This window comes from Macrosteles quadrilineatus, unplaced genomic scaffold (assembly GCF_028750875.1).
Source record: "Macrosteles quadrilineatus isolate MER2022 unplaced genomic scaffold, UCM_ALF_1.0 Scaffold_9__3_contigs__length_116548681, whole genome shotgun sequence".
Taxonomy (NCBI): domain Eukaryota; kingdom Metazoa; phylum Arthropoda; class Insecta; order Hemiptera; family Cicadellidae; genus Macrosteles; species Macrosteles quadrilineatus.
Genome location: NW_026542602.1, coordinates 52,619,536 through 52,643,602, shown reverse-complemented (window position 1 = coordinate 52,643,602; position 24,067 = coordinate 52,619,536). Strand labels below are relative to the sequence as shown.

Sequence of the window (24,067 nt, the reverse complement as noted above, 5' to 3'; positions counted from 1 at the left end):
CGAGGCCCTCAAATCGACAAGATGACTGCAAATTCGTCGATTCATAGTTCCAGGATTGGCTGATTTCCACGAAAATTGGCAAACACATTTAGAACTATATTTCCAACATTAAATATGAAAACTAGGCAGACAAAGTAACCCAAAGATGAATTTTCAGGGTATTATGTGCTAAAAAATAAGATTTTTTACCTCAAATATATGTTTTTCTAATATTTTGTACAAAGTTTGTTATAATTTCAAATTTATTTTTTCACCATTAGATTCAACACAAAAAACCTAACAATTTAGTATATTGAATCTTTGTTCTGCTTCAATTTGTTACAGAGATATTGAAAGTAATAAATTTAGTATGTTTTCTTGCCGAGATAGCTCAAAGTTAATCTTATGGAGAATAAGCATAAATATTAATATTATTTTTCATTAAACCTATATAGATAAGACTTTTTTTCTGCTTCATATTATCTGTTTTAATTTTTTTTACTAAAAATTCCTTTTTTGGCAGTTACCATTGCAGCAAACCTACGTATTCGGTTCCTCAGTTTTAATAATAAAGAGAATAAGCAAAAATCAATTTTTTTATTAGTCCTAGAAGTATAGAATATTACCTAAAAAAATTGCAAGGAAACGTTTTATGGTTTTGTGTTGTAGTTTTGGGTTTGCAGAGTCGGATTTTCCCAACATTGGACAGATTTTGAAAAAAAGATGTACCATAAGCATTTTCTATGCACAATTTTCTAAATATTGACTTGGGACCAACATCGATATTTATTAGGTGGTCAGTACTTCATTTCGATGGGAAACGTATTTTGGCCGCCATTTTGGATCCACCTTATTGGATATAATTTTTGTTGTTGTAACGACAGTGTTGTGACACATTATAACTATATATACTAGATTTTCACGCATATTCCATTGCCGAAATCCGTTTTTAAATACATTTTTTTGTTTTAAACGTTTTGTACTTTGAAATTTTTTACGATTATTTTCCTTATCTTCAGTTAGTAGTTCATTCTTAAATAATTAATGATGTAAGGGCTTTCATTTTGAGCTATTGATCATTAAAATTGGACGAGTTTGAGACGAGAGACCAATCCCAACAAAATATTAAATTTAACTTTTTATAAATCAGTTTTTAAATGATTTATATATCGGGTTCTTAATACGTCACCAAGTTCTTTGTTGTCTCAAATTACTCAGTAGAGAATTGGGTTTTTTATTTTATTAGTCACTAAATAATATCTGACTAATTAATAAAAAATGAGTCATGCACCTTAATTTAATATTAAATTATTTGCATTTGAAATTTGTCTTTAGTTAAGTAAATATATCCCCAATTCTAATAACTCCCAATAAATAATCCATAACTACAGTAAAAGTCACAGTGAACTTTGATGAATCTTTTAAGATTATAAAGAGTATTGGGAGTTATTTTTCGATTTGGGGGTTAAGACTAATCTCGAAAAAAAAATTATTGTTAAATAAGACAGACCCATATTAAATTTGTCACATTTTATTTAATGATTAAAAAAATTAACCCAAACATTTACTGAGTAATTTGAAACCAGAAAGAACTTGGTGGCGTATTAAGAACCCGAGATATAAATATTTTAATAAAAATGTATTTCTAAAAAGTGAAATTTAATATTTTGTTGGGGTTGGTAACTAGTCTCTAACTCGTCAGATTTTAATGATCAATAGCTCAAATGTAAGCCCTTACATCATTAGTTATTTAAGAATGAACTACTAACTGAAGATAAGGAAAATAATCGTAAAAAATTTCAAAGTACAAAACGTTTAAAACAAAAAAATGTATTTAAAAACGGATTTCGGCAATGGAATATGCGTGAAAATCTAGTATATATAGTTATAATGTGTCACAACACTGTCGTTACAACAACAAAAAATTATATCCAATAAGGTGGATCCAAAATGGCGGCCAAAATACGTTTCCCATCGTAATGAAGTACTGACCACCTAATAAATATCGATGTTGGTCCCAAGTCAATATTTAGAAAATTGTGCATAGAAAATGCTTATGGTATCTTTTTTTCAAAATCTGTCCAATGTTGGGAAAATCCGACTCTGCACACCCAAAACTACAACACAAAACCATAAAACGTTTTCTTGAGATTTTTTTAGGTAATATTCTATACTTCTCGGACTAATAAAAAAATTGATTTTTGCTCTTTCTCTTTATTATTAAAACTGAGGAACCGAATACGTAGGTTTGCTGCAATGGTAACTGCCAAAAAAGGAATTTTTAGTAAAAAATATTAAAACAGATAATATGAAGCAGAAAAAAAGTCTTATCTATATAGGTTTAATGAAAAATATTAATATTTATGCTTATTCTCCATAAGATTAACATTGAGCTATCTCGGCAAGAAAACATACTAAATATATTACTTTCAATATCTCTGTAACAAATTGAAGCAGAATAAATATTCAATATACTAAATTGTTAGGTTTTTTGTGTTGAATCTAATGGTGAAAAAATAAATTTGAAATTATAACAAACTTTGTACAAAATATTAGAAAAACATATATTTGAGGTAAATAAATCTTATTTTTTAGCACATAATACCCTGAAAATTCATCTTTGGGTTACTTTGTCTGCCTAGTTTTCATATTTAAGGTTGGAAATATAGTTCTACATGTGTTTGCCAATTTTCGTGGAAATCGGCCAATCCTGGAACTATGAATCGACGAATTTGCAGTCATCTTGTCGATTTGAGGGCCTCGCGGCGGCCATCTTGGAAAAACCCGACTTCCGGTTGTCCGATTTTGGTAGACTTTTTTCCTGGTACTTTCTACACCTATTACTACCAAAAACCGTCGAAAAACCATTTGTTGGAATTTGTTCTATCTTAGAGGCTTTGTTGGGCTAAATTGACTCGTCTATAAGCTTAGAAGAACAAATAATTTGGTATATTTAAGCATTGTTGTACAATTAAAAGTTACGAAGAAAATTCAAAAAAAACTGTACGTTTGAAATTCCCATGTTATTCTTAGAGAATAAAAACCTGTTGTAATATGCTTGTTCGTGGATAATATATATATTGATCAAATTTTGCAAATTTTTATCTATTTCATACCAAGCTATCAACAATTAACAAAAAATACACCCTTATTTCCTTTCTTTTAGAAGCAAATATAAGTACTCAAAAATGTAATATTAATAAAATGAGGCGTAAATGCGACTTTGTTATTATTTATTATTTTACTTAAAATCCCATCAGAAATTTAATTTCGCGTAGTCTGTAGGTTTTCTGCAGCATGAGTATTATTATTATTGATTGGAATAGGTATTACTGGATGTTCAGAGATATTTCCAGCATTAGTACCCTTCATTTTTGAATCAGTAAACAACATAATGACTAATGTTCTTTTGTAGGTATTTTACTGAATATGAAGTAAGTATGGAATTAATAGTAGCATTTTTAGAGAGTAAATGTGGATGTTTTTGTAGCGGTGGCCATTTATTGGAAGAAATATAAATCATCTAGGGGAGATGAGCCCACAATCAAGCTACAGAACTTTCTCAGAATCAAAACGGTAACCTAAGGACCTTAAGGACTGTAACCTGTAAGTTATTAAATTAACAAATATCCAGGCTATATGCAATGAGAATACATTTTTAGGATTTTCGGTTTTAAAATATTATATCTTGTTAACAGACTAGGCCTTTAATATTATTCATGAAAAATCACAATTTCACTCACGTAAACTTCGCGTTGGAAACCAATTTGCCATCAATGGCGACTTCGGTAATGTCCCGCATTATAACTTTATTTATGAAAGATTGGATTTTAAATTGTCGACCTTTATCCTATTCAAGACGTAGTTTCCTCTTACGCCACATTTACGCTAAGGCCTGTCATCTGCAAGACTAAGTAGACGTTGAAATTAAGTTGTGTTTTACTAAAGGCTTTTCGTTGAAAAGGTCAAAGGGTAAGGGTCAGGATTATAATATCCATGTAAGAAATTAAAGTGTATTATGTAAATAAATATTAGGTACAGTACTAATATTCTTATTTCGTTACAAAAATTACATTCATTCAACACACATCCATTCGTAATCACAATTATCTTTCAAATATTTGAAATACGAATTATATTATATTATTTATGAAAGAAACCTGATTAATTTGCATATATCGTTGATTGTGTTTTTATTATTTATGTATACTACAGACATACACATAATATATTTCCATTTTTTTCACTTAATACCTTTTTTTGCTATAATATTTCAATGACAAATTGAAGAAATTATAAAGTTATCTTCTTCTTTAGCACTTAAGTCAATATAAAAATGTTTAAGCAAATGTAAAAAGACATTTCAACTATTTCCAGGATTTACATTGTAGGAATTTTGAAGTTTGGCTACAAAATTTTGGGTGTTCTCACATAAAATATATATTTGTATATTATCAATACTAGTGGAACCTTGATAACAATTCTTTCTTGATTATGATTAAATTTAACTTTTTATCAAGGTTGAACCTTATAAAGGCTTGCAATAACATTTAATTGAGGTTAAAATAAAATCACGATTTGAAAATTGCACCTAATATCAAACCACTTGCTATTGATGGTCTTATAGAGGTTCCACTTAGCTCGTAGTTGTATTTTTTTTTCTATTTAATTGTTGGCGGAAACTTTTCAGCTTGATGCAAGTGTAGAAGATCACTAAAGTTAACCTTGAGAAACGTTGGATGAATATTCAAACAAGGAATTAGATAAGTTATCTTCAAGTCAGTAAATCTACCTAAATATTTGCTAAAAATTTCTACGACAATGGCATTCAGCAACTTCCTACAAGCACCTTTTTTCGGCCAACTTTAAGAATGAATTTATAAATTTTCATTACGACTCTTCTTTGTCTATAATTATTAAATTTATTAATAAGGTAAGAATTATTGTTAACAATCTACATACTAGCGTGAGTATAGGCCTAAGTAGTTTTAATTTATTTAATAGGCATACTTTTTTCCAGAACACAAGATAAAATACTAATTTAATATTCAAAATAAAAAGTGTAGTTAAAAATAAAATCTAGCTGCATTTTTTATTTTTCATTCGAAAACTTACGAGATACTTATCAAAACACTAACTTAGTTTACCTATTAGCAACAAAAGATTAAGGCGTATTTTATAAGATAATGAAAACCCCGATTCCCTACGCTCTTCTACATTTAATTTCAGTCTTTCAGACATACATTGATATTTATTACGCCTAAAATTACAAAATAATTATATATATTATTTCTTACAAAACCCTGCAAATCTGGTAAATGTTTTCTCATACAAAATGTTAGCAAATAGCTCTATATTTTTATTACAATTTATTCTCATATTTTGCAATTTAAATCAAGAACAATCAGTAATTAACTGATGTAGCAATTTATCGTAATTACTATTGATTGCTTTAGTTCTCGGTTTATTAGTGGCTAAGCTGCTACTCCAAATACTCCTTAAACTTTCACGAAATACTCGGAGGAAACACAAGCTCCCATTCATTACATCAACAAGGTAAAGTTTTCTCTTACAAAAGACGGTTGTTTTGAGTTAAATCCCTCTTTAATCAAACATTGTTATCTTTGCTGAAACGCGACGACTTATAATTGTCTTTTTACCTTACGTTCATCTTGGATTCACATCTTTGTTGTCTGTAAAAAAAAGGTATTTATAAAATTAATGGTAATAGCAATATTTGTGTATTTATACGACAGGCTTTTAAAGGGATAACTGTACATAAAAAAGTCGGTTTGGTTTATTTTTATTTTTAGACTAAATTGTATTTATTTTCAGTAAAAACCTCTCATAAAATGTTAGATTTTCTACTTTCTTATCATTAATCGTCTATATATTAATAGGCAAGCATGTTTCTTTAAAACCTTTTTTCTCAGCTCGTGTGAATCGCAGGCAAAATCTACGCATACTGTTGGAAAGATATTTTACTGTAGGTGTGCCCTTTTTCAATTTAAATAGGCTCAAAAATAAGCAGAACGAATTAATTTTAAATTATAACCAAATTGACTTGGGCCTTATGGGTTGCCATGTTGGTGACGAAATAACAAGGAAATAAAAACAGAAACTCAAAGAAATTGAAGAAATTCCAATCACACGTATTATTTACAGTGTGGGGTGAAACTAGATAAGTCTGTACATTACATATTTTTGGTCAAGTTTTCAACCAATTACGACCTCTAGTACTTATTATTACATAAACATGTCGTATACACTTATTGAATGAATTAATTAAATTAATTTAAAAATTAAATCAATATTCGATTTAATCAAACAAAATAATAATTATTATTACCTAGAGCAAATCCACAAGACTTTTGAGAACATTTTAAATCAAGTTAATGATCTTAACATTTAAATAGACTTGTTAAAATTTTAAATAAATTATCTGTTTAAGGAAAAACTGTAACTTGTGATAAAACAATATTCTGGAAGGAACCCGTTTGGATTTCACTTAAGGCTGTGTTATGCTGGGAGCGACGTGAAACAAGAAAATTGCCAATTAAAATGTCTAGAAGACTGAAAAGTTTTATATTACTCCATACTTGTACCTTTTACTATTTCTTAGACAAACTATCATTTAATTTTACTTTAATTACCATTCAAGAGTTTATTTTAAGTTTCAAAGACTTGCAGTGAATAATCTTTGTAAGCCCGTATTTAATAAAGTTTATATTTGCCCCTAGTTTGCGTTGATTATTAGTTCAACCAATTTAAATAATGTATTATACTATCTGAAAGAGTATTTGTAAAACATAATAAATTTTCATTTAAATTCTTAAACAGTTTTAACTAAACCAACACATAATTCAATTACATTACACTGTAACTAATATTCTTAAGCATTAATTTTGTATTCTAAAGCTCTAAAAGCAACAAGGGGACCCGTTCACGAATTGCGCATTTTTATAGTGTTCAAGACTTTTTTTCGAGATAAAACAAATCCAATACAACACCCCTATAATTTTTAAATATGTGTATTATGTTTGTTTTGTATATTTATAAGGTGAATTTATTTTTATCTCTACTAATTTACAGTACACAAACTAAATTTTTGGCTTTTAGTTCTACATCATAAAGAGTGGTTGATAAAAATAATAAAGAGTGAATCTCAAACATGTTACCGTTATTACAAATAGCATATTAAAATCCATTTTCACAAACCGTTTGGTCTATTGTTGACAAATTGGCTGTGTTTATACGTTCAACTGAATGATCAGCTGTTAACATAACGTTGTAAACCAAAGTTGTTTACAATCACTGAATCTTTGAAAGTGGACTCTAGATATAAATTATTTAAAACGAACGCTATGAAGGCAAAGCCTTAAAGACATGACCTTTTTATTTACCGTCACTCCGGTACATCATAAGCTTTAAAATTACACCTCAATCGTAAAAGGGTGGCTGAAAAGGGATGTAACAGAAACCCCTTGTTGTATTAAGTAAATACAAGTTGGCTTTGTTTCATAGTTATTGTGTCACTTAAACACCATCGTCAAATAATATCACAAATATGTTTTAGAATCAACCAGTAATAAGTTATACTTAATTAGTAACGTCATAGCCAGGCCACGGCAATGAAACTCGGGCGGAATAGGACTACACGTACGGGCTTGGTGTGTGGGAACTGGCAACGTTGCACCGGCCGGCATGTTGCCATGGCAATAACAAACATGCAAACATAAAAAATGTGGTTCGAAAAATATTTTTGAACGGTAAATAACTCTTCAGCAGCTGTTTGAAACTATCCAAGATGTATCAACGGATTCTTAATCAACAACTGTTCCGGTAGGCCGCGGCTGCGGCGTTGCCACATTTCCCTCTGTCTTTATTAATAGTCCATGGTTGTGTTTATACTAATTTAACATCTGGAAGCTTACTCATTATTTCTCATACTACAACTTAGGGTTTTACCAGTGTTAAAATTCTCTTCACTTTCAGATGAACAAGACCGGGACAGATTTCAGCTCAGCTGTGCTGATGTTCAACTGGGTTGAATATTCGGTGTTTGGCTCCATGTTGATATTCTCTCTGCTAATTGGAGTCTACTTCGGATGGTTCAAGAAACAGAACACCGTAGCAGAATATCTGCTCGGAGGAAAGAAGATGGGCGTCTTTCCTGTCACTATGTCTCTAGTATTTAGGTACGCTATGTTTGAAACACTGTAAATAATTATGTACACAAGTATTTGTAAACGATGTTGATAGATATTTTTAATTGGACTACATTGCGCTAATGATGTGATTAGTGATCTTGATTCATTCTTTTTTGATATTTTCAAAATTACTAAGACTAAAAGCTCAACCATCTGTGGATGTTAAAAGTAGAGGCAAAAGTAAGGCATCACAACCCTAATCGCTGTAAAAATTACAGTTCAAACGTTATTGCAGATTTTGTGATTTTCTCTATAAAGTACCATAAAGCAGAAGTAGTGATTTTACTGCCACTGCTTACCCATGGTAAGGGTTGTTAACAAGATAAAGATAGAAAGTATTTATCAGATTTCTTTTAGATTATTAACTTATTAACAACCTTTGTATATCCACCAGCCATGTATCCGGAGTGACACTCCTGGGTATCCCTGCGGAGATCTACTCCTACGGGACTCAGTACATAGCAATAGCATTCTGTAACATCGCCATGCTGTTCTTAGTCAACTATCTGTTCCTCCCAGTCTTCTTCGATCTCCAGTTAAACTCTTTGTATGAGGTAACTATCAGTTAAAGCCTGAATACAGACAGTTAAAGCTAAACTATTGACGTGTATATAAGTGCTAGAATGTATTTAGCTGTATTCCATTATAAGTGTAGGTATATCATAGCACGGCCACCTTCAACTTCAGGCCGTAGCGTTCGAAGTGGAAACACTATCAGTAAGGCTGTTTAATAATATGAATAACACGGGAATAATTGAGAGGGCGCCTGTCTGCCATTAGCTTATAGGACGTTTTGCACCAATCAGCACTACTTGCAACGTTGCCAGTTCTACAATAGTTAGAGGTGATAGATGAGTGGAGGTGTGGATTCACTACCCACACCTATCAACCCTCACTTATTAAAAACAATGTGACAAAAAAGATTGTAATCGTCTTAATTTTTAATTAGAGTATAGATGTAGAAAGATACGTGTGTGTGTACACATAATATGTTTTTAATTGCTTAAGATAGATGTGTTGGTTCAATTTACATAAAATGTTTGTAGATGTTGGTTTGTATGACTAAATATTTTTTTTTGTTGCAGTATTTAGAACTAAGGTTCAGCAAAGGAACAAGAACTTTTGCGTCCCTAATATTTGCAATATCTCTGGTAAGTTATTAATATTTAAATTTGGTAAAATTATGTTGTATAGTTAGTGGTAAAACATGTCCACAATCTATACTATTATATAAAAATCTAATGGTGTCTGTCTGTATGTGTATTACTAATAGGTGCAAAAACTACTGAACTAACTGGGCTTAAATTTTACAAAAATATAGTTACCATACCAAGGACCATTATAGGACTATTCACATTTCAATACTGACCGTAGGCTTTGCCCCGTTGGTTTTAAAAGTTCTTAGGTGAACATTTAAAAAGTAAATATTGATTGGTCTCCATGGCTGTGATGAGAACACTAACAATGTTTGTTTACATTTGCTTTGACATTTAAATATAAACAAGAAGAACTGCTGAACTGCATATTTCACAATTTCAGACAGCTGATACAAAGAATTAATATTTTCCATAAATATGAGGTAGGTTTATTTTGATCTAACATTTTATCATGGATTATTTATTCTAAAACTATGTCAATGATTATAGAAAAAAATTTTTATAACCGTTGCTGTATCAACTCCGGCTCTGCTTTGGACTTTTTAAAGCGTCTAAAGTTAATAATCTTAAGTGAAAATAATGTTATTGATATGTTTTCATGGAAACAGTATGAAAATTACAATGTATAGATGATTTGTATGAATTTGGAGACTACTTTAAATAAATTAAAACTGCTTCACATGTGTTAGATTAACTACAATTTGCTCATCACATTGTTTTTTATATGTATATTTAGGTAAATTAAGTTATTGTGTTTTGATAAACCTATGCTTAAATTAAACTAAAGAATACCACCAATAACTAAATTGTCTTTGATTTTTGTTTTCTAAAATCTGTTGTATATGTGCGGTAATACAAAATACTCTTATTTTATCTTAACATAGCTTCCAGTTCAAATTTTACTTTATTTGATAAATTTATTGTTTGTGTTTTGCCACACCACTGATTAAAGTAAACCAAGGAAAATATCATAAGACTAAGCAGTACACAGTGTTCTTTCGTTTCTAAAATCAATCAAATATCTGTTACTATGTTTTCCTAATGGTAAGTGTGAAAATGTAAAGGCAATGGACGATGGAACTGATTAAAAGAACTGGTTTGTATATTAAGTTGTTTGTTGATATTTTTGTATGGTAGAATCAGAGATGCAATAAAACATATTCTGTATTTGCTATTAGACTTTTTAGTCCTTGATGCTTTGATAATCATATTAGTTTTGTCTGCTGTCTTTAATGCTAAATTATTTGTTTGAATTTTTTATAGTACCTATGGATATAGTTTCTTTAATATTTCAAAAGACTGTATTGATAAGGCACGGCAACATTTCTAAAGTTTATAACAGCTGACTTAGTTTTGCTAATGATTTATTGTGAGTGAAAAAACTGAAGATGAAAGGATTTGTGATTTAATATAAAGAAGAGTTTAATATAAAGATATTTAAATTTAGTAATTAGTATTTTTGCAACTTCAAAATTGAAATTTAAAATGTCAATAATAAATTAAAAGGTTTGTAATTAAGGGAGATGAAGGTAAATCTGGTAAATTATGTTCAAGTTTTACTCGAAGATTTGGTCAGTTTTTCTCATATCAGCCTCCACAAGATTTAAAATTAATCAAAACCAAAATGGTGGTATCCACTACTTACCAGACTTAAAAGTCATAACTTAAACGTTTCTATTAAGGCTATAAAAGTTGAATTTTGTTTCTAAAAGCGTTGGCGGATCTGTAACTATTATATGCAAGAGATAATGATTAAAATGTTTCTATTTTGTGTCCTCTTCCCGTTGCAAAGCACGGGTACAACAGCTAGTATATTTATAAGAATGACAACTGTCTAACAATTTTTACACAGTCAATATGTTATTTATGTTACCATGTGGTTTGTAAAAACTTTTTTTACAATGATACTGTAAATACATATTCTAGTTAGTATTTTATTTTAGTTATACCTGTATAAACATCATTTCACAGTATGAATGGGAGTTTATCGCCCCAAAAATAACATAAGTAATGTTATATATATACAAAAATAATTGTTTCAAGGACTTCAAATGCAATATTTTCATACGTTTTCCAAGATATCGGAAATAGATGAAATCATAGTAGAATCATAACGTGGCTTGTTGTGTCATATTAATTTAATGTATATTTACTGTCTCAAAAAAACTTTGTTAACTCTACCCATCCATTTATTTTCAGGTTATTTTTATTCCAGTTGTCATCTATGTTCCTGCTCTTGCTTTTAACCAAGGTAAATACTGTATTCTATATTTGTTCTGTACTGTATTGAAATACATTGAAAGGGCATTTTATTTCTTTATTTACTTTTAAAAACTTATCAATTCAAGATAATTTTTTTTTAATATATTTTAGCTATTTAATTCACATATAAACCTTTTATTACCAAATTTTTTAGCCTAGATCAGAAACAAACTGAAACAATAATAATTTCTACTCAAAATGGACATATACCTTAAAATTTTTTCAGCTGATCTAGGTTATAGAATTATTTAATTTGACAACGCTACTATTATTTTTCTATACTATATATTCTTACTATATTATGTTTTCAGTGACTGGAGTGTCTGTTCATATAATAAGTCCGATAGTGAGTTTGATATGCATCTTCTACACTTCATTTGTAAGTATAATGCCATAATTTTATTATAAGAATTATTTACAAACATAATCATATCTGCAAAAATGTTAAAGTGTCAATATTATCATAAATATCAACAAAAACAAGCAAGATAATATACAAACAAATAAATGCAAGATTATAGATTTACTTTATCACCCAATTGTAATACCTCCTGCACATGGTCCGAAGATAGCTGTGGGTACCAAAATTTAAAAAAAATCATTTTCTTCATACTGCAGCAAAAACAGCAGTTTTTTTTTGCGTTGCGGGTCTAAAGTAGCTTTTTTCCTCCTTAGGGAGTAAAAGGCCTAGGGAGTTAAAGTCTTCTGTTGTAAAATCAGTTGTAAACTTTGTAAGCAATCGCATGTATCGAAATTATGTATCTATTGATTGAATGGGTTGTAGATTATTGTTGCATTCCTGTTTATGGATAGTATAATATCTATCCAATAGTCAATGATAATATACTAACACAATTATTGTAATATACGAAAATAATTAATTACTTAGTAAATCGCTGCTTGTTGGCATTAGCAAAATTGAAAACAAGTTGGAAGTTGGTTTGAAAGAGTGTGTTAATAGTACAATGACAAAAAATATAGTTTATCACACGGTCAAAAAGTGTCTTTTCAATTCTCACTCGTTTTCTGACCACAGCTTTGTTGTAAAACTTCAGCTTGGGTCGAAATGAGTCACTTTACGCTCTAGTGGTGAAATACAGCAAATTGTTATTGTTTATTCTGGTTTGCAGGGTGGACTGAAAGCAGTCTTGTGGACAGACACACTACAGGGAGTGTTCACCCTCTCGTCCACAATGTTCATCGCCATCCTAGGTCTGCTGAGGGTGGGGAGCATACAGGAGGTATGGAGGATCAATGACGAAGGAGGCAGACTGGAGTTCCTCAAGTAAGTCCTCTACAGCATCGGTTCCATAATATACTAAATTTTAATCAAAATGGTTTAAGCCGTTTTTGTGAAAACCAGATTTTCCATTATTTTATGAGTTTAATGGGAAAATCGCCATTAAAAATCAAAGTTTCAAAGAAGTTTAACACTCCCAGTGATACTATGGATTAGTACATACAAAAAAAAATATAAAAAACTAACCACGGGGGTCTGTACCTCTGTACTCATCCTCTCACATACATGGAGACTTCGAAAAACAACTTTTTGGAGTTCAGGAGGACCCAAAATGTATCCAACCAAAACTCAATCTCAAAAATGTTGAAGAAATCAATATTTTGTCCATATACTATGTATAAGAGGAGACACTTGTGTTGCTTAGTCTATGGTAAAAAGCAGTGTGCTTGGTGAATTGTGTAATACTTCTATATTTATGGATTCCAGTCTTAACTACTTTGTAGAGATTTTGATGTTTATAATAAAGTGATACTCCATTATTTCCAGCTTTGACCTAAATCCTTTTGAGCGCAACACATTTTGGACTGTCTCGGTTGGTTCGGTGTTCTTCTGGTTGGCTCAGATAGCTGTCCATCCTGGGGCTGTGCAGAGGTTCATTGCAGTATCTACCATCAAAGAGTCCAAAGCGTGAGTTGAAATTTGTATCTATTTTTTAAGAGGTTGGCGGCCTCTTTTAACCTTGCATTTGCCCGTTCACATAGACTACAGATCTGTGCGTGGAACGTATCCAGCAAAGCAAGGGGTGAGCCGGTACAGTACGAAGGTAAACTGTACTGATAAATTTTAGTGGCAGTGACCAGGATCCGAACCCACGACATCGCTATCTTGGACCCAAAGTCCGTGACGCTACCAACTGAGATACCGAATCACCTCAACCTATATATCTATATATTGACATTTTAAGATATTAACCTAAAATGCATACGTTTTAAAGTCACAAGTTCCAGGTTTCCAACAGTAAATGTTTTAAATACTTATATTATTTGAGTTTTATAGACTACCAAACTTAACAGTATGAATCCCTTAGGATTAAACTGTGGAACTGAAGGATTCCCTTTACGAACATATTTTCCGGCAATTAGTGTGTATAAAGCCCTAAAAGACACCAAGAACTGTATGGAATATTTAGAACTACTGGTAGGTAAGTTAGCAGATAAAAACTTACTTTATTCAGGATAAAGAAAAGGTATTTACTGAGCCGGCCTTGGGGAATGGCAAGTGCAAACATCCAAAGCAGGGCCCCTTACAACCAAAAAAGTTGTATCCCTACAATTATAACTAACTAAAATCCCAATGTATATACCAATGTATATATGTGTAATTATACTCCACCTCATTTCACACCTTTTAAAATTGTTTTTGTATTTTGTACCAAGTACGGGGGCTTCCCCACCCCGCACATTTCTAACGTGCCTAAGGCCGGCTCTGGGTGTTTGTACACAACATGAATTTATTTTTAATTTTATCAATATTCTAGAGTGATGTTTTGGAGTTTCATCGGTTTCTTTGTGATTAAGTCCTTGGTTGTTTGTATCGGCCTCCTTCTGTACGCAACTTATCATGACTGTGATCCTGTAGCAATCAAGGTGAGTATTATATGGTTAAAGAGTGTTTAATTTGCCAACACTTTACAGTTGAGTACTTTAATATTTAAATTCCATAGCTGAATAACGGAAACACAATATACTAATCTTGAATAAAAACATACTTGAACACAAAATAACAGTCAACATTTTTTTAACTTAAAAGACGCTAGGCATTCTTTTGTTTACATTACTCCAGTATGAGCCTAGGGGTTGCGGCATTATCACTTAGATCAAATTCATTGGTTATGTGGTTGGATTGGAATTCGGGACCTCACTGCTACAGCTTGCTCCCCGACACAAGGTCTCATTAACACACAACCAAACATGTAAATAATTTGACGTACCGCACAGAGAACTAAGGTACAGAGGAAATTCGCTTATGGGCCGACCGTGCTAGGCTTTCAGCTCTGTTATTTTGTGCGTACATGTACATAAACGCTAGGCGAAATATACTTGTGACGAGCGAGGAGGAACCCGAACGACAGGCACTGTGCGCAAGTTCCAATCTCACTGAACAGTGGGTCTACCTCCAGCATAAGCGTTGTAGTAAATTATGGCGATGGAGAAAGGAGTGCACGAGGTGTTAGGGTGTTGGACTATGTCCTAGACACCACTTAAGTGCACCAATGAATGATTTCCTCTATACCTAACATCTTGGTGGTACCAGCAACTATGATATTTATGTGAATAAAATTTTTACATTGATTTGAAACTTTGACTTACCGGTACTGTGCCAAATATAATTGGATATTCTAGATGGCGAAGAAGACCAGCCAGATTCTACCGTACTATGTGATGGACGTAGCCAGGGACTTCCCTGGATTAACAGGACTATTCATATCTGGAGTGCTCAGTGCTGCTCTCAGGTCAGTCTACATTACTTACTTTTATAGGCTGTATGATAAGACCTGTCTCCTGGCCCTTCGTCTACCTAGGACTGACCCGGACCATACCTAAAACTAGGTAGATTGAGAGCCAGAAAAGAGTTTACATCATACATACTACAGGCTAAACACTGTGATTTTACTGTACGCATAAATCTTCTAAGACAAACCTTAACTTTCATGTACACTGAATAAATTTATCATATCATGTTTTGTCTTCAGCACGATGTCCGCTAGTCTCAACTCAACACAGTAGCTGGTACGCTGTACGAGGACTTTGTCCAGTTTGTGTTGAAGGGAGATAAGTTGTCTGAGGCCCCTTGGGGGGCTGGGGTGCGGTAGTTCCTCGGTCAGCCAAGGCTGCTTAGATAGAACTGAAGAACTACTTCACTCCCCCAGGGGCATCAGAAATGGTGCTCAAGTTTTCTGAGGCCTCTCAGTCCCTCATACTCAAGGTCATTGTGTTGGGTCTGGTCTTTGAACAGCCAAACTACAAGTGTTGTTTTGCCCTCAGCACGATGTCCGCTGGTCTCAACACAGTAGCTGGTACGCTGTACGAGGACTTTGTCCAGTTTGTGTTGAAGGGAGAGAAGTTGTCTGAGGCCTCTCAGTCCCTCATACTCAAGGTCATTGTGTTGGTGCTGGGTCTGGTCTGTGATCAGCCACACTACAAGTGTTGTTTTGTCCTCAGCACGATGTCCGCTGGTCTCAACACAGTAGCTGGTACGCTGTACGAGGACTTTGTCCAGTTTGTGTTGAAGGGAGAGAAGTTGTCTGAGGCCTCTCAGTCCCTCATACTCAAGGTCATTGTGTTGGTGCTGGGTCTGGTCTGTGTGGCGCTGGTCTTCATTGTGGAGAAACTCGGAGCTCTCTTTCAGGTATCTGTGATTATAATGCATACCGATAAGCATGAAATAGAGTAGCATAATAGTCACAGATGAAACACACAATATTTGGTACACTTAAGTGGTGAGTAGCACTATCTTTCCGAATAACCCATCATAGTATAAATCTTTCTAATATTTATGTGTTTACTCTCAATTGCAAAGCCCTTATAATATTTCTCATTCCTAACATCCTGTCGAGTTTTTTGCTTATTTACATCAATTATTTATCTTTAGAAATAGCGTTTTATCTTATGTTTATATATTCCTGTTTGTATCGTTGATATAATAAATCCATGCATGCTTGGCATTAACTATAAGTTCTAAGCTCTTTTGAACGTGGATTGAGGTTCATGACTCATACTGCTTAAACATATATACCATTTATTGAATACACTTTTGGTTATTTACATTTTCATATTCATATTTTTTTTACATGACAAGTCATTATAACTCTACGTTTCATACTCCTGTAAAATAATGTGAGGTCAAATAAATCTACCACTCTCCCACAGAAACTAAATATGAAATGCACTCTCTCTTATCTCTGGAAGTTAACCTATAATAATTTATTCAACAGATGGCGTTGAGTCTGATTGGTGTCACGAATGGAGCGTTGGTTGGAGTTTTCTGCTTGGGACTGTTTTTCCCTCGGGCTAATTCAAAAGTAAGCTAATTTAATGAACTTTCCCAATTTTTTATTTATTTTGTTTATATTTTATAAAGAATTTTCTTTCTAAAAAAAGAATTAAAATAATCTGATTAAATTTAAGAAAAATTACTAAATATAGATGATTTTTTGTTTAAAAACAACAATCATTCCAAAGTTTTTCACAATAAGGCATTTTTGGCATTTAGGGTTTTAATTACTGTACAACCTATTTTTCTAGGGAGCAATCGCTGGGGGCGTGGCAAGCTTGCTTGGCATGTCAGGGATTGTCTTTGGTGCTCAGTGGTACATTGCACGAGGTCTTCTCAAGTTTCCAGGAAAAGTAACAAGTGTGGCAGGATGCCCAGCTAATCTTACTGCCTCTCTGGGGTTCAAGTAAGTTTTTCAAACTTTATTCAAGATTTATTTTATGGCAGTGCTAATTTTACCTACAGGTACTTATTTTGTACAAGCATAACAGTATTTAATTCTATTCTACAGATAGATTCGACGTTGACTAATCACTTAATTTCCTACAACTCTCAGCTTTTAGAACGTAATTTTATATGTTTCAATAACTCATACTTCACTGGCTGTGGTTTGCATGTGACGCGGTATGGGCCAAGAGACATTTGCGACCCCCTTAATGGGGACTTTTCTCGTCATTGGGCCCCCAACAAACATTTTGCACCCCTGAGCTCAGACTTACTTGACCTATTTACTAAAGTGGCCTTGAACTCATAAATAGTTTGACATTCATAAATAGTCTACGATACTAGGCATGTTGATAACTAAACATCATCGCAGTGTTGGCCTTTGATGAAACATTAACAAAGGAATATGTTTATTATTTTTAAGCCCGAAATTGAAATTAAATCATAACCTAACATGACATAACCTTTCATTTATTTGTGTACATTTTCCTAATTTTTACTGTTCCGTATAGTGCGTGTCCACAAATACAACGTTACAAGAATTTTCTAACAGAAATAGTGCTCCAAATTCTCCTTACCTAGTGAGTTGACTACGTATGCAAAATCTTTTGGATTTCAATGTCATTTTTTCTTTAAAGGTTTGGAGGCCTACTTCACCTTACATTTGCCCGGCCACATATGTGTCACAGAGCCCTGTGTGTGGAACATATCCAGCAAAGCAAGGGGTGATCCAGTACAGAATAAGCGTGTAAAAAGTAGTGCCAGGTACCAGGATCTGAACCCATCTGAACCCACGACATCGCTGACTTGGGTCCGAGGTCCGTGGCGCTACCTTGAGCCAATAACTCAAGATTCTTCAACCTAATATTAAATAGTGTCTCTTTTTCAGTGCCTCAGCCAATGTTCAGACCTGGACCGGTTATGGAACTCCTGTAGTTGCTGATGAGTCAGTAGCCCTTATCTTCCAATTGTCCTACATGCACTACTGCTTGGTCGGCTGTCTAATCGTGTTCCTTGTAGGACTTCCTGTGTCTTACCTCACAAGTCCTCAGGATCTCTCCTCAATGGACCCTCATCTCTTCTCTCCACCAATACGAAGGTTCCTGCCTCAGAGACGGAGAACATCAGTCAAACCATCAAAGGAAGACTACTTCCTTGTCAGCACAGAACCATCGACAAAAGACGTCAAAGAACATTTACAAGAAACTCAGATAACAGGAGCATAAATAAAGGGGTATTTTCATTTGTGTTCATTTATTTCCCCTTTGACTACAACCGTGTATACTTTTTAGTAGTAAAGGTAGGAGAATTATTCAATTTTACTTGCTGCATAAGAAAAGTTACTTTTACATATTATATGGTCCTCAAAACGTCTGCGAATGGCATATTATTTTTTGGACCATTGCAGATTATACATCAAAGCAGTGCAAAATATTCTTCATTTTGAAGCGTAGTAGTTAATTAAGTAGTAGTTAATTTTTTACTTCACTGAAGACTGTACACAAAATCAGTCGGAAGGAAATCTCAAATTAGAGCATAGGTTGTGAGTTGGACCGGTATATTATTAAACTACGTCTCCGTTGGTAAAACAGAGTGCCACAAACATGGCCTCAAAAGATTGTCCTAGCCAAACGGTGGTGTGTTAAAATCCTATTTTTGGCTATTTCATTATAATATTCTACCATAAAAGGGGGATGTATTAAGGTGTCACTCCAACAACCTTGCAGAAAAAAGAAGAAGAATTTTATGTGGGGGGTGAAATGGTGGCACCTTGACGAGAGCATACTCGACATTATTTATCACCACCTTCTCATAAAATTTTATCATTTAATGTCTAGTGGTGGGTTGTATGGGTTAAGTTGTCGGGGTGGCTCATACATTTCGGTAGAACACACGACAACTCACCTCCTTTTAATGCATTCGAATTTGCAGGGTGTGGATGGAATCTGTATTGCTGATGCATGGTGACAGATTGATTGGAGGGCACAAAAAGCTTCACTTCTAGAAGCATAGATAAAATTAGTATCTTTAATATATGTTAGAAGTAATACCACTTCAGGGCCCGATGTCTTGGGTTTGACCCTGGTACCTCCCTCTACCTTTTATCAGAACAGATCATCCAACCTAGTAGTGTAACGGCTCACCCCTTGCTTTGCTAAATACGTTCGTCGCACAGGCTTATTCTATGGCTCATGTGAACGGGCAAATGCAAGGTAAAAGAGGTGGCCAACCTCTGAATAAATAGCATAAGTCCAAGTATCTCCTCTAACTCACGTCGTTGAATTTAACGAAAATATATGAGGGCCTTGTTAATATCCTTATATCTTTTGAGGCATCTTTATCATCCTGAAGGTATAGCAGTTTAATGAGTCACATAGGCATGCAGATAGTATACAGTTATTACAATCTTCTAGGTTCGAATGATCGGTGCATGAGCCCTCATACAAGTCGGTCAAACTCTCGTTCTTTTATCGCACTCTTTTCGTGGCAACTTTTTGAAACGCTCTTCTTTCAAATCTACTTCACTTATCATCACTTTCATCGGTCACTTATCTCATGTATCAGTATAATAATAAGCCATCGTATTTGGCTATTTTCAACCAGGGTTAGACTTCACGGTTTTACCCTACACACCGTTAAATTATATTAATTATATAATATTATTTAAATATTTTAATATTAATTATTGATATTTAATATTATTTAAATGAATTTTTAATATTATTTATATTGTTTGCCTCTTCAGCTAAGTACTCTAAAAAATACAAAATAAATGGTATCAGCATTCTGAAACATACTTTCTCCCATAAGTTTGTCAACAATCTTTATCATGGGTAAGCGGTGAGAGTAAATATGATATTTTATAGTTAAAAATCACAAACGTTGCAATAACTTTTGTACCAGAATTGTTACAATAGGGTGTTGTACTATTTTTTTAGAATTATAAGGACCATAACATACTAATTTTGATCAAAACAAGTTTATCTCAAAAAAACTGATTTTTACTCTTGATGGGATTTTTATGGAAAAAACTTAATTTACAATAACTTTTGAACCGTAATTTTTACAGAAATAGGATTCGTACCATATTTTTCAGAATTAAAAGTGCTACAACACACTAAATTTTTATCAAAATCGGTTGTGCCATTTTTGAGAATATCCGATTTTTCGTTATTGGGGTTTTATAAGAAAATCTACGTTAAAAATCAAAATTTCAAAATAATTAACAAATGCCTGGGGATACCATAGATTAAAACCTACACACCAAATTTCATCGAAATCGGACCAAAGGTGTAGGTAGTCCCTTGCTCTGTACAGTGTACACATACAGACACACACCCACACACACACAGACATCACTTCGAAAACTACTTTTTTACAAAACGGATATATCCACTCAAAACTCTAACTCGAAAATTTTGAAGAAAACAATACTTTCTCCATATACTATGGTATAGGGGGGGGGAGTAATAAAAGGGGTCGATTCTATAGAGAAAGTGACTGATAAGAAATCCGTGTAGAGTGTGAGTGATGTGATGAGGAGCTCAAGACATTGCTTTGGGGGCATGGTGACCGGTTTGATGGGAGTGGCGTACCGGACACATCGGGTAATTTTGTGATGGGGTTTTGTCGTGGGGGGGGGGGGGGCATAAGTAGTCAAAACGCCAAGGTGACGAATTGTTGGGGTAGCATCTCTATGGCAACCTAGTTATTTATCAGACATACTTTAATACTTACTTTCTTGCCGTGTGCTATGTAGGTAGTATATTCCGTGGGTAGCTTATGAACACAAGCAGAGAGCAACAAATTGATTGATAAACTTAAGTAAGTGATTACAGTATTACCAAAGAGTATTTTTTTATTTTATTTCCATTCCAACGTCTAAAGACCATTACAAAAATGATTAGTAACGATAGTTATAATCTTAAATTAATAAATAAATATGCAGTTATACAATTCAATAAATAGATATTTAATAGGAAAAATTTATGATGAATAACAGATAAATATATAAATAAACATTTTAAGAGTTCAAGAAGACAAGAGAACAAGAAACACCACTCATTATGCTACGCAAAATTTTGCGTGTAGCTGGTGTAATCTTTGGTATCAGAAAAGTGTCAGTTACAGTCACACAGTACTTGTAGTATAAATAGGCTAGGCATATTAGGAATATAAGTGACTGTTAGCGGAAAGTTTAGGTACAGTCCTAATCATCACTTTTCTTTATGTTTTTTGGGTCGCTGAACACGAATATGAGGTTTGCTGACAGATATTTTGCAAAACACATTGGTTATTTTGTGAAAAACCTTAAAATTTGGGCACTTTTTTTGGTTTTCCGGGCAAATCTCGGTAAGTATGGGTTTTTGAAAAAAATCCTGCTTTGTAAAATTAAAGATGACAAAATTTACTACAAGTTTCCTATAATGTTTGTGTCTACGACGAACCGTTTCGCCACGAGAGCACACTAAAAAAGGCCAGAAGTACAAAAAAAATTAAAAACATTGCTAAATGCTACCGTTTTACATTACGTTTCCATGGAAACAATCCATGTTACGATAATTTTAACTATTTATTCATGATAACAAACTGAAACACACTTAAAAATACCCCCGCCGCAGCAAACCTGCAGACTAAGCGAATTTCCATTTCCCTGATTGGATTTATACTAAAATGTCTCCTTAGAAATATCACATTTATTCCCTATTTAAATCAAAGTTTAACGAGTACTTAGGTTTGCTGCAACAGGGAGGGTAAAAAGGTGTTTTTTGTAAAATGTAATAATTTAGTATGAAATGAATGCATTTTCCAAATTTGATCAAAATATGTTCATAAACAAGCAAACTACAACAGTTTACTTAGTCCTTATAAGAATAACATGGGCATTTTAAATTTACAGATTTTTGGAATTTTCTCCGTAAGAAGGACAAGAAGTGTTTTAGTTCTTCATCAGAATTCTTAGCGATGCTGATACGTTGAAACAATGTGTTGGGGTTTACGGGTAAGAATTCTTTACTTTCATCGCGTTATTTACTATGGCAAGTGGCTGGACACGGTCTACTCGTCTGAATTTGACGTTACCAAAGTTAAATTTATCTACAACTCTTTTAATGTATTTCATCCTTTTTTCTCAACCACTATAGCAGTCAACCCTGTGGCCAGCAACATCCCTGTGCTGAGAAAATAAATGGGGGTTTTGTGGGAACGGGAAATGTTCCAGCAGTCAGTCATACATCTTGGCATAGATTTATCAAGTGTGTTTCAGTTCATTATCATGAATAAATAGTTCAAATTATCGTAACATGGGTGTAAAACTTGCCAATCAAATAAGTGATTTTCTCATAAATAATTATAATATTAAAACCACTTTTGTAACACAAGCTTTTATTTTCTTATTTTAATTCAAAACTCATGTTTTGTTTACAAGAGTTACAATATTAAAATAACCATATGAATTATATATAACATGTGACATGTTTGAGCCAGTAGAAAAGAAACAACTTTAAACATTTTCTAACAATGGGTTTTTTCCATGGAAACCCAATGTAAAACCTTTGTAAAACGGTTAGGGATTATTTTCATTTTTGGTTTTACCCAGCATGATCGGACTATGGGAACAGGGATTTATGGGGGGTTTTATAGGGTAAAAATTGGTTTTTCCTATTTTTGACCATATAAACTTAAAATTTAGCGATTTCTTTCCATACCATTTTGTAGAGCTTAAAAAGCAAATAGTTTAAGCGTTTAAGTTAAAGCGTTGTTATGCGCCTAATGGTTACGGAAAAAATTCCAAAAATCTGTAAATTTAAAATGCCCATGTTATTCTTATAAGGACTAAGTAAACTGTTGTAGTTTGCTTGTTTATGAACATATTTTGATCAAATTTGGAAAATGCATTCATTTCATACTAAATTATTACATTTTACAAAAAAACACCTTTTTACCCTCCCTGTTGCAGCAAACCTAAGTACTCGTTAAACTTTGATTTAAATAGGGAATAAATGTGATATTTCTAAGGAGACATTTTAGTATAAATCCAATCAGGGAAATGGAAATTCGCTTAGTCTGCAGGTTTGCTGCGGCGGGGGTATTTTTAAGTGTGTTTCAGTTTGTTATCATGAATAAATAGTTAAAATTATCGTAACATGGATTGTTTCCATGGAAACGTAATGTAAAACGGTAGCATTTAGCAATGTTTTTAATTTTCTTGTACTTCTGGCCTTTTTTAGTGTGCTCTAGTGGCAAAACGGTTCGTCGTAGAAACAAACATTCTATAGGAAACTTGTAGTACATTTTGTCATCTTTAATTTTACAAAGCAGGGTTTTCTCAAAACCCATACTTACCGAGATTTGCCCGAAAAACCAAAAAAGTGCCCAAATTTTAAGGTTTTTCACAAAATAACCAATGTTCCGGGCAAAATATCTGTCAGCAAACCTCATATTCATGTTCAGCGACCCAAAAAACATAAAGAAAAGTGATGATTAGGACTGTACCTAAACTTTTTGCTAACTTTCCTAATATGCCTAGACTAAAATCAATGTCAAGTTTTAATATCAATGCTTAATCGTTTTATCTATGGCTTAATGTAGTGCTTTTGGTTTGAGTGGGTTTGAGACTTTGGATAAGAAGAAAATAAGAGGAATTGAAGAGAGAAGAAGAAGAACATAACCAACAACCATTAACAACATATGACGAGACGATGGACTATTGACAAAAAAAA

The 24,067-nt window shown here is 33.0% G+C and overlaps 1 protein-coding gene across 1 annotated transcript; it reads left to right on the top strand.

Annotated features, from left to right (window-relative positions):
- Positions 1–5,656: 5,656 nt before the first annotated feature.
- On the top strand, positions 5,657–18,588 carry LOC129003104 (putative sodium-dependent multivitamin transporter). Its single transcript, XM_054431341.1, has 14 exons — positions 5,657–5,685; positions 7,975–8,177; positions 8,584–8,743; positions 9,275–9,340; positions 11,546–11,597; positions 11,920–11,987; positions 12,739–12,893; positions 13,395–13,535; positions 14,386–14,494; positions 15,251–15,360; positions 15,893–16,256; positions 16,843–16,929; positions 17,153–17,307; positions 18,235–18,588. The coding sequence occupies exons 2-14, from the start codon at positions 7,975–7,977 to the stop codon at positions 18,569–18,571; spliced, it is 2,007 nt and encodes a 668-aa protein (XP_054287316.1). The 5' UTR covers positions 5,657–5,685; the 3' UTR covers positions 18,572–18,588.
- Positions 18,589–24,067: the final 5,479 nt, after the last annotated feature.

Coding starts and splice junctions, on each gene's coding strand:
- LOC129003104 (XM_054431341.1), top strand. CDS start 7,975: ATGAACAAGACCGGGACAGATTTCAGCTCAGCTGTGCTGATGTTCAAC. Junction 13,536..14,385: donor ACCATCAAAGAGTCCAAAGC/GTGAGTTGAAAT, acceptor TCAATATTCTAG/AGTGATGTTTTGGAGTTTCA. Junction 17,308..18,234: donor ACTGCCTCTCTGGGGTTCAA/GTAAGTTTTTCA, acceptor TCTCTTTTTCAG/TGCCTCAGCCAATGTTCAGA.